We start from the raw sequence: 12,364 nt of genomic DNA on the forward strand, positions 1-12,364 counted from the left end.
CATAAATGAACTGATTAACAGATCAATAAACCTAGAGCACAGTCTGAAAGTGACCAAAATGCATAATTTGGTAAATGACAATGGCGCTGACATTAAGTATCAATGAGCAAAAGAAAATTCAATAAATGATGTTTAACAACTGAGTAGATATCTGGAAAAATACAGGTTGGGTCCCTACCACATTTCTTCTACCAAAACTAAGTCCAGATGAATAAAAAAATTAAACATTAAAAAAGAAGAAAAAGCAAAGAAATTATAACAGAGTATTGCAAAACGGAGAATTTTATAAATAATCTTGGACTGTAAGGGCCTTTTTAAGTATGCCAAAAAACCCAGAACCATAAAAGATTTATAAAGTAGAGTACATAAAAATAAAACATTTGCACATGACCAACAAAACAAAATTAAGTAATAAAAAGATAAACTGGGAAAAAATTATTTACAAGAAATATCACAGACCAAACTACTTACTTAACATATAAAGCAAGTAAAAGACCACCAGCAGTAAAAGGGCCAAGTATATGAATGATCATTTCACAAGAAAACTACAAAAGGGGTCATAAAACATGAGAAAATTGCTTGCTTTATTTAATATAATAAAAAGGCAAATTAAAACTATGAGATCCATTTTTCACCTTTTAGATTTACAAAGATGAAAAGTTTTGTTCCAATTATATTATGAAGAAAGAAGCACTTTCATACTTTGTTGAGAGAATATAAATGTATAAATAAGTCTACTATAAATTGGTCTACTATTTTTATGTAAACCAATATGGTAATAACTACCATATTTTAAAATACATATACCCTTAGGGCTTCCCTGGTGGCGCAGTGCAGGGGAAGTGGTGCTAATGCAGGGTATACAGGTTTGAGCCCTGGTCCAGGAAGATCCCACATGCCTCGGAGCAACTAAGCCCATGCACCATAACTACTGAGCCTGCATGCCAAAACTACTGAGCCCGCGTGTCACAACTACTGAAGCCCGCACGCCTAAAGCCCGTGCTCCACAACAAGAGAAGCCACCTCAATGAGAAGCCCGCGCACCGAAATGAAGAGTAGCCCCCTGAAACTAAAGAAAGCCCGCATGCAGCAACAAGGACCCAGCGCAGCCATAAATGAATGAATGAATGAATGAATAAATAAAAATAAAATGCATATACCTTTAACCTAGCAATTTCAGTTCTAGGAACTTATCCTATAAATATACAAGTTTTTGTGTGTGTACGTGTATGGATGCAAAATTTTAAGTTCATCTGTTTACTTATTTATTTATATTTTACAGGCATAGTCACAAGAGCATAATTTTTGACACCAAAAGACTAGAAATAACCTATATTTCTATCAGAAGGGAACTGTCCAAGAAAATTAGAGGCATCCATAAAAAAGAATGTAGTGCAGTCATCAAAAGGAATGAGGCAGCTCTTTATATACCGAGTGGTCTCCAAAATATATGTTTATATACTCATGGTCTCCAAGAGAAACCTTTAAGAGGTAAAAAAATGATATCTAGTAATATCTACTATATGCTACCATTTGTGTTTTTAAAAAAAGAATAAGAAGAAAGAAAATAGAATGTATGCATGCATAGCATGTTTTTCAAGGATAACTGGGTACCAATGCCTGTCTGGAACAAAGAGTCTGGGTAGGTAGGGGCTGTATGCCTTTTTGTACCTTTTTTATTTTGGTGCCATAGATACGTATTATCTAATTTTTTTTAATCAATGAATTTTTTTTAAAAGTAACCTAAGACTAAGAGGATATACGAACAAATCAAACAGCATATAAGAAGCACTACAACTTACATTATAAAATAAAATATTAAAAACAAAACTAAAATCGGAAATTAAAAGCCTAGTTACAAATTTGTGTGCATAAAAAGGTTGGCTAAATACTATACAAAACTTATTAAATAAAGACAGTATAAGTAACTGGACTTCCAATTTCTCCTACACCTAACTGTAAACTCTCTAACTATAAATTGTTTTAGAAGCTCTACGGTATTCTGGACAATCTAGGTCATACATAAGTGGTTGAAAATCTCTCGCTCATAAAGAGTATATCTTACTCCAGACAGCCTTACATAAAAACGAAAATGTCACGTTGACAATAATTATATTGCTGCCGCTTGCTTCCTCAGCCTTAGGCTTGAATGTTATCTGGAGAAGTTGAGTCAAAATCCTAATTAAAGATACCACCGGGCTTTCCTGGTGGCGCAGTGGTTGGGAGTCCGCCTGTCAATGCAGGGGACACAGGTTCGTGCCCTGGTCCGGGAAGATCCCCCATGCCGCGGAGCGGCTGGGCCCATGAGCCATGGCTGCTGAGCTTGCAAAAGGTAACTAAATAAGCATCCAACGGTCTCAAAGATATTTTAAGTGGCTCTAAACTTAAAATGGATAAATAGTAAATGGTTCATTATATAAGAAACCTGACACTTTTCAGCTTTTAATTTTGCTTCAATATCAATTTCCATATTTCTACTATACTATAAACATATGTATTCATAAAAATGCATACTCAGTTTCAAAAGACCAATGAGGAAATACTAAATACATGAGCACTTTAGAGCCTGTTTTGTTTTTTCTCCCCATGTGTCTTTTCCAGCAATACTGTTTCTGAGACCAATAAATTTTTAAGTAAATACAAAACTCAGAGAAATGTTGCACATTTTTATAAACAGATCTTAATTCTTAAGCCATGGCACAATGCCTTTTTTCCCCCAAAAGCTTCTAAAGCCAGCTGTATTGCATAGTTTCAGACAGACTAAATTTAGCCAGTTCTGTTCATCAGAGGAATGCTGTGTGTCAGCTACATCAAAGCCCAAGGGCAGCCTGATAAACACTGAATACAGGTCACGTAGCTCTGTAGCTAACAAACTCTAAGAGAGCTTGGACTCGGGGGCATTCAATGCAGTTTTGTCATCAACAATCTAGTATCCCTTGAGCCTCCACGTCGTTTCAGTTGCTAAGCAACTCCGGTGTTAATGTCTTAGAGGAGAAAAACTTACCAGGCATCTGGCCGTTCATCTGGCTCTGCATGTGTGGTGCAGGAGGACCCCCAGCTACCATTCCATCTGAAGGCATGTTGTGTGAGCGTGGAGGTGGGGGAGGGCCGCTCTGATTCATCCCTCCAGGACCCATAGGCATATTCTGTGTGGGTGGCTGAAAGAAGACAGTTTAGTAAAATAAGAAAAACAGTCAGACTAATATACTAAAGATGCATATGGTATAACAGTTGCCTATACTATTCAGTTGAATAGGGACAAAAACACAAATGCATTTCAACTTATTCTAATGCATTTTAATCATGGACTTAACAACATCATATTTAATATGCTTCACAAGATTCAAAAGACTTCACAAGATCATTAGCATGAACATATCATCCGACCACCTTAGACCAAAAGAACACCATGATTCAAGTATATTCTACTTTACAGTGAAAATTAAAAATTATAACATTCTATACAAAAAGAATTCTTATTTATTTATGTATAAGGATTTCTAATGTGCCCACTATTGTTGTTATTTAAATTATGTTTTAAAAATTAAGTCTCCTTTCATTATTAATATATTTGGATATATTTACTATTAATGATGAATTTTACCTGAAAAGATATAGTAACAAAAGACTAAGGACCAGAAGCTTCAAAATGTGATATATTTTATACTGTTTGAGGAGGGGGAGTGGTTTTGGAGGGGGAATGTTTTAAACCGCAAAGACTCAGCCCAACATTTTTGTGCCGACTACTCCTATGGATTGGAAACATTACTGATGGCCTCCAAGGGTACAGAGACAGCTGCCTCAAAAGGATGCCTTTGGCAAATTTCCTAATGAAAGTGTGAAAAAAATCACTGACTAACCTTGAGAGTTCACAAAAGGGCGAAAGGAAAAACACAGATACAAGGTGCTCTATAACACCTGGCTCCCTTCTTGCGAATATTTGGGTAGAGAAAGCACATAGTTAGTTTCTTTCCAAACCCCAGTTTTTTAATCCTACAAGAGGATAGGGAAGTATTGTTCTTTACAAATCTATTTCTGCCTTCTTTCTCTACTTGTCTACGTTTTAAACATAATGTCCATTCCTAGAACTTCAGTCATTCTCTTCCTCCCATATGTTTACTGTGTCTGTACCACCCAGATTTTGCGAACACAATCCTCCCTGGCATACTTACCCAATATACATTGTTCTTTAGACATCACAGTAAACACTCAAATCTCCAACCACCTAATAACCACTAACATTTACAAAATTAACCAAGTACTACTCTAAGAGTACTCATTCCAAATTCATAATCTTAATTTCTTCACTACTAAATCCAATCCAATAATTGCTCATTAAATATTTTCTCTTCAATTTTTATCTTAAATTCTTCATCCAATTTGTATTCTTTAAACACTTTGTTCCATTTTCAAAAAACTTACTAAATATCAACTTAGTGTCACATATCTCACTTTAAATCATCCTTTACCATCCTTCAATATGGCTGACTTGGCCCTCTTGCTTGAAAATAAAATTCCTTTCTCCTATATCCTTGTCCAGATTTTCTCTTGAAAATTCATGCTCTCACTCTCAATAGGTATCAGTTTTTCATTTTCTCGTGATTCAATTCATGAAACATCAGTATGCGTGGTTCCCATCATAACAGACTAGCTTGTACCAAACCAACCCTCTTGCTAATAAAAGTTACAAAATCTAGACAAATGTAGAAACCATTTGAAGGCACTGAAGAGTAATGTACACAGAGAGGAACAAGAGGGGCTACAACTCTTGAAAGAAGGGAAAAATAGAAAATCAGCCCCATAATCAACTTCGCTTTTTCCTTTACTTTGCTGTATAACAGGAAAATAGAGTCCAAGTAGAAAGTGGCAGTCCTACTAGACTGAGAGAAGACAGAATTTTTGGCTAATAGAGAGCTGGAAATTAAAGAAACAAGTTCCAGAGAGGAAGAAACACAAAGAGGGGTAAATTCAACAAAACTAGCAGAAAACAGCAGTTCGGAAGCAAAAGAGCTGAAAAGAGATTTCAGCTTCTGCCCAGTTCGAGGGAGACAAAGATTGGAGTGTAGGCCCCACCAAACCAGACAGGTGTTCAAAAACAATTCAGTCTCTCTGTTGAGACTTCAAAAAAGCCTCTCCTTGGACTAAGACAAAAATTGAAACAGATCAGCCCTAACAAGTCAATAAACTGTCAATTAAAAGTTACAAGGCATTCTAAAAAAATAAGAATAAATGGCCAACACCCATTAGGATGGCTATAATAATTTTTAAAACTACAGAAAGTAACATGCGTTGGCAAGAATGCAGAGAAAATCTCTCGTACATGCTGATGGGATTGTAGAAGGGTGCAACTATTGTGGAGAACACTTTAGCAGTTTCTCAAAGAGTTAAACATAGAGTTACCATATGACCTAGCAATTCCACTCCTGGTTCTCCAAGAGAACTGAAGACGTACATTCACACAAAACATACGTGAATGTTCACAGCAGCACTATTCATAATAGCCAGATGGTAGAAAAAAACCTAAATGTCCTTCAGCTGATGAATTGATAAACAAAATGTGGTAAATATCCACACAATGGAATATTCTTCAGCCACAAAATGGAATGAAGTAGTGATACAAGCTACAACATGGCCAAATCTTGAAAACACTATGCTAAGTAAAGAAGTCAGACTCAAAAGGCCATACATTGTATGATTCCATTTATATCAACTGTCCAGAATAGGCAAAGCCGGAGAGACAGAAAGTTGACTGATCAGTCTTTGCCAGGGGACGGGCAGAGGGGAGAACTGAGGTTGACTGTCAATGGTCATTAGTTTTCTTCTTTGGGGTGATAGTGTCCTAGAATTAGATGATGGTGATGGCTGCACAGCACTATGAATATACTAACACCCACTGAATTGTATACAGGGATTCCTCATTTTATTGTGCTTCACAGGTACCATGTTTTTCTACAAATCAGAGGTCCGTGGCAACCCTGTGTGGAACAAGTGGATCGTGCCACCATTTTTCCAACAGCATCTGCTCACTTCATGTCTTTGTGTCACATTTTGGTAATTTTCACAATACTTCAAACTTTTTCATGATTATTATATATGTTATGGTGGTCTGTGAGCAGTGCCCTTTCATGTTACTATTGCAAAAAGATTATCACTCACTGAAGGTTCAGATTATGGTTAGCATTTTTTAGCAATAAAATATTTTTTAATTAAGGTATGTACACTGATTTTTAGACACAGTGCTACTGCATACTTCATAGACTACAGTACAGTCTAAACATAACTTTTATATGCTCTGGGAAACTGAAAAATTTCTGTAACTAGCTTTATTGCAATATTCACTGTACTGTGGTGGTCTGGAACTGAATCCACAATATCTCTGAGGGGTGCCTGTACTTTTAAAGGTTAAAATGATGAACCTCATGTTATGCGAATTTCATCTCCATTAAAAAAAAAAAAGTAGATGGACAACAAACAGAAATAATAGAAAACAGGGGAAGACACATAGGTCATTCACATTTTAGAGTTATCTGAGAGACTTTAAAAATGACTGGTTGATATATTCAAGGCAAAAAACAAACAGGACAAATGGAGAATTTCAGCAAAGCCTAGAATTCTTAAGTCAAAGGGAGCAACAAACGCATAGAAAATACAACACATCAAAAAGATACAAAGGAGAGAAAATATGAACAGAAAATGTAAAGAAAGACATGTACGTCACAGTGAAAAGGCCTAAAACACATCTAACTGGAGTTACAAAAGTAGAAGAGAGGGAATTCCCTGGAGGTCCAGAGGTTAGGACTCCGTGCTCTCACTGCCAAGGACATGGGCTTGATACCTGGTCGGGGAACTAAAATCCCACAAGCCATGCAGTGCAGCCAAAAAAAGAGAAAAAATGTAGAGAAGAGAAAATAACACATAAGCAATAAGAATACTGCTCAAGAATTTTCCAAAGCTAACAAAAGACATGAGTCTCTAGCAAACGTATGAAGCGCTACAAACCTCAGCAGGATATGAAGAAAACCATGGGTAGATACTTCAAAGTCCTAAAAACCAAAGTCAAAGTGAAAATCTTAAAAGTAGCCAGGGAAAATAAAACACATTACCTTCAGGTGAATGGCAATTAGACTAAAAACCTATTTTTTATCAGAAATAATGGAAATAGAATATTTAAAAAATGACATCTTTAAAGTGCTAAGACAGAAAAAGAAAATAATCAACAACCAACCTAGAATTCTATACTAAGAGAAAATAACCTCCAAACACAAAAATGAAACAATAATAGTTTCAGATGAACAAAAGCTAAGATAACCTGTAACAAATGAAGAGAATTCATCCAGCTAAATGAAAACGGCACAAAACTAGAGGGATTAATAGGAATGGAAAGGTAAATATGTAGATAAATAAAAATATTAACATTTAAAATAATAGTGGGACTTTCCTGGTGGCACAGTGGTTAAGAATCTGCCTGCCAGTGCAGGGGACATGGCTTCGAGCCCTGGTCTGGGAAGATCCCACATGCCGCGGAGCAACTGAGTCCGTGCACCACAACTACTGAGCCTGCGCTCTATAGCCCGCAAGCCACAACTACTGAGCCCACATGCCACAACTACTGAAGCCCGTGCGCTGAGAGCCTGTGCTCCGCAACAAGAGAAGCATGCGCACAGCAACAAAGAGTAGCCCCCACTCGCCACAACTAGAGAAAGCCCACGTGCAGCAACAAAGACCCAACGCAGCCAAAAATAAATAAATTAATTTAATTAAATAATAGTAACAATGAATAGTATAGTTTAAACATATATAGAAGTATAAAATATGACAAGACTAACATAAAGGACAGCAGAATTCATGAAGTTATATTGTTGCAAGTTTCCTGTATTTTTCAGCAACTGTTAAAAGTACAAATTTAGAGCGGAATCTAATAAACCAAGGATGCATATTGTAATCTGTTAGGCAACTACTTAAAAATGCATATGCACATATAAAAAATGTATAACTAAAAAACTAGAAGAGAGGAACAAATAATGCTTGACTAATTCAAAGAAGGACCAGAAAGAGACAAATAGGAAACTAGTATCAGGGTGATAGATGGAAAGCCAACTATATCATGTTCAACGTTAAATGTATATAGACCCCTCATTTCAATAAAATAACAAAATTATTTTTTAAAACACTCAACTATATTCTGTTCACAAGAGATCCACTTTAAACTTAAGGACACAGGTTATGTGTCCTTATGTGTTAAAAGAAAAAGAATTCTATGGGGGCTTCCCTGGTGGCACAGTGGTTGGGAGTCTGCCTGACGATGCAGGGGACGCGGGTTCGTGCCCCGGTCCGGGAAGATCCCACATGCCGCGGAGCGGCTGGGCCTGTGAGCCATGGCCGCTGGGCCTGCGCTTCCGGAGCCTGTGCTCCGCAGCAGGAAAGGCCACAGCAGTGAGAGGCCCGCGTACCGCAAAAAAAAAAAAAGAAAAAGAATACTATGTACACTCTAATCAAAAGTATGATGATGTAACCATACATTAGATAGTTGACTTAAATCAAGACATATTACTGGGGAAATTCCCTGGCAGTCCAGTTAGGACTCTGTGCTTCCATTGCAGGGGGCATGGGTTCAATCTCTGGTCCCTGGTTAGGGAACTAAGATCCCACAAGCCACGTAGTGTGACCAAATAAACAAATAAATAAAATAAAAAGGAATACTACTAGAAATACTAAAGGGATAGTTTATTATAATAAAAGGATCGATACAACAGAAATGTAACAATCATAAATTTGCATACATCTCATAATTGCAGTTTCAAAATCTGTAACGTAAAAGGAAAAATGGAATAATCCATAATAATAGTTGGAGACTTTAATATACTTCTTCTAGTAACTGACAGAACAAGGAGACCAAAAAAACAACAAACAAATGAAAAAAAACCCCTGAGAATATGAAAGATTTGACATCATTATTAACAACTCAATGTAATTAACATGCATAGACTACTATATGGAACAATTGCATAATACACATTCTTCTCAAATACTCAAGGAATATAGACCGAACTAGGTCATATACAGGGCCACAAGGCAAGTCAACAAATAACAAATGATTGAAATCTTATGCTGTATGTTTTGAGCACAGTGAAATTAAACTAGAAATCAATAACAGAAAACCAATAAACTGTTAATGAAGAAATAACAATGGAAATTAGAAAATACGTTTAACTGAATGGTAATGAAAATGCAACATCAAAATTTGTGAGACGCAGCTACAGCTATGCTAAAAGGAAAATTTATAGCTTTAAAATGCATATTTAAAATTCATTTTTAAGAAAAGTTGAAAAATTAATGATATAAGCTTCTACCTGCAGTAGCTAGGAAAAGACATCAGTCAAACCCAAAGTAGTATAATGAAGGAAATAAAATAGACAAGTACTCAACCATATACAATCTTCCAGAGAACACAAAAATGCAGAACAATTCCCAATCCTTAATGACGTCACCAAAACTCTGACACCAAAACCTCAAAATGACATTATAAGAAAGAAATTTACAGGCCAATATTTCTCATGAACAGACACAAAAATCCTAAACAAAATTTTGCAAATCAAATATAGACTGTATTAAAAAGACGATACATTATATAACCAATGGAATTTATTCCAGGAGAGCAGGCTGATTTAACTTTTGGAAATTGATCATTGTAACTCACCAAATTATCAAAATAAAATTCATATAATCATCTCAATAAAGGAAAATTATGTGATAAAATTCAACACCCACTAAAGACTTTAAAAAATTAATAGGAGCATCCTTAATCTAACAAATCTAGTTTACAAAAAAAAATGTATACTCAATATCATCTTAAAATACTGGACTTTCAGGAAAGAAAACAAGAATTCAGAAACAAGACAAGAATATCCATTAACACCAAGTCTATTCAACAAAATAAATAAACCAATAAACAAATCACTAGTATAAAAAAAAGTAGGAAAAAAATAAGAAGGAATAAAAGATTGGAAAAGACATAATTATTATTCAAAGATGACATGATTGAATGCATAGAAAACCCCAAGAAAATCTGTAACAAACTATGAGAATCACTAAGGTAACTAGAGACAAGGTCAATATATAAAAATCAACTGTATTTCTATATATTGCCAAAAAACTAGAAAATTAAAATTTAAAAGATGATACCATGTATAATAGCATCCAAAAAAACTGAATAGCTAGGAACAAATCTAGCAAGATGTGTGCAATACTTCTACACTGCGACAATGTTGAGAGAAATTAAGGAGTTTACTAAACAGAGGGATATGCCATCTTCATTGACTGGAAGACTAAATATTGTGGAGATATCAGTTTCTCCAATGTTGACTTAGAGATTCCATGTAATCTCAATCAAAATCCCAACAGGCTTTCTGTAGAAATTAACAAGCTGACTGTAAAATTTATATGGAAATACAAAAGACAAAATAGCCAGGACACTCAAAGAACAACACTATCTGCTGCTATAATTAAGATATTGGTTGATGCAAGGACAGATAAACAAACCAAAAGAATAAAAAGACCAACAGAATACAGTTGAGGAACAGTGTAACACATACAGTCACGTTACAACAAAACGACTTATATTCAATGGGTAAAAACTGATCTTTCCAATAAATGGTACCGGATAAGTTGAATATCATATGAACAAAAATGAACCCTGACTCCTAGCTCAGATCATAAACAAATTTAATTTGCAATGAATCATGGATAGACAAACTTTTAGAAGAATGCATAGGCATATCTTCATGACCCTGATACAAGAAAATATTTCTTAAACAAGATACAGAAAAGAAATAAAAAAGATTGATAAACTGGATTTCATTTAAATTAGAAACTCTGTTCATCCAAAGACATCATAAAGGGAATAAAAAAGCAACTTTCGAACTGGAAGAAGGTATCTGCAATATATATAGCCAGTAAAAGATTTGTATCTAGAATAAAGAACCCCTACAAATAAATTTTAAAAAAGAAAACCCAATGGAAAATGGGCAAAAAACAGGCATCGGAAAACTTTTCTGCAATGGCAGCATTGTGCTATATCCTGATTGTAGTGGTGGTTACATGGATTTGTCAAAATTAATCCATCTATACAATTTAAATGAACGAATTTTATTCTCTGTAAATTATACCTCAAACGTCATTTCCTCAAGGAAGACTACCAGAATCATCAGCCCCCATTATCTGCTCCCTTAGTCCTAGATGCCCTTCCTTCATAGCATTTACAATTGGCACTTAAAATGTTTGTGTAATTACTTAATTAATGTCTGCCGACCACACTGTATGTTAACTTCTGTTAGGACTGAGTCCATATTTATATTTGCCTATCACTGTAGCCCCCAATCATCTAGTGTAAAATATGGTACTCAATAAAGATTCGTTAAATGAAAAAATGATTTTAAAATATAGCATTTCAAAATTAAATCAGGGGCCAGTATCTTTGTGGTAATTTTCATGTTTTTCAGTTGTCAAAATTCCCTATTCTACCTCATCTCCATCTGGAAATCTATCAGACATCTCAACTTAAAATCTACAACACTGACTCCCTGATATCTCTGCCTCAGCCTCAAATTCCTTTACCCAACAGTATCAGCTGATGGCAATTTCATCCGTCCAGTTGCTCTGAAAACCATGGGGTCACCTTTGACACTTTTCTTCTTACACTCTGCCCTCTACATCCAATTTTCAACATATCCTTTGAGCTCTACCTTTAACATATACTCACAGTTTGACCACTTCTACCACTACCTCTTCTGCTACCACCCTGCTACCAGCCACCATCACCTCTCTCATGTTGATTACTGCAAGGGCCTCCTTAACTGGATTTCCTGCTCCGACCCACACTTCTCCATAGTAAATTCTCCACACAGTAAGCAGAATGAGCTTATTAAAATATACCAATTCACTCTTCGGCTCAAAATTCTCCAAGGGCTTCCGATTTCAGAGTGAAAAAGTCCTTACAATAGCCTACACAATAGGTTCTGTTCATATAAACTCCTTATTCTGTCCCAGCCACAACAGCCTTCATGAACACCTTCAACAAGCCAGGCACAGTTTCACTTCAGGAGCTTTCCACTGCTTCTTTCCTCTGCCTAAAACATTCTTCCTCAAGTCTTAGCTCAGATGTCACCTTCTCAAAGAGGTATACCCTGACCCGTCTACTTCATATTACAAATTCCATCCCCCGCCTCCAGTATTCCCAATACACCTCTCCCTCTCCTATTTGTTTTCCTTTTCCTTAGCTCTTTCCATTGTCCAACAGACTACATGATTTAATTATTTGTTATGCCTGCCTCGTTTGCTAGAATATAAAACCCAAGAGAGCAGGAAT

The 12,364-nt window shown here is 35.8% G+C and overlaps 1 protein-coding gene across 4 annotated transcripts in view; it reads right to left on the reverse strand.

The window, feature by feature from the left end:
- Positions 1–12,364, reverse strand: part of SS18 (SS18 subunit of BAF chromatin remodeling complex) — a 79,850-nt gene that overhangs the window by 38,762 nt on the left and 28,724 nt on the right. For all 4 annotated transcript variants that reach the window (XM_007458391.1, XM_007458390.1, XM_007458392.1 and 1 more), the window contains one exon: positions 3,005–3,158. In XM_007458391.1, the coding sequence (XP_007458453.1) occupies positions 3,005–3,158 (154 nt within the window). The remainder of the gene's footprint in view (positions 1–3,004; positions 3,159–12,364) is intronic.

This window comes from Lipotes vexillifer, unplaced genomic scaffold (genome assembly GCF_000442215.2).
Source record: "Lipotes vexillifer unplaced genomic scaffold, Lipotes_vexillifer_v1.1 scaffold1342, whole genome shotgun sequence".
NCBI lineage: Eukaryota > Metazoa > Chordata > Mammalia > Artiodactyla > Lipotidae > Lipotes > Lipotes vexillifer.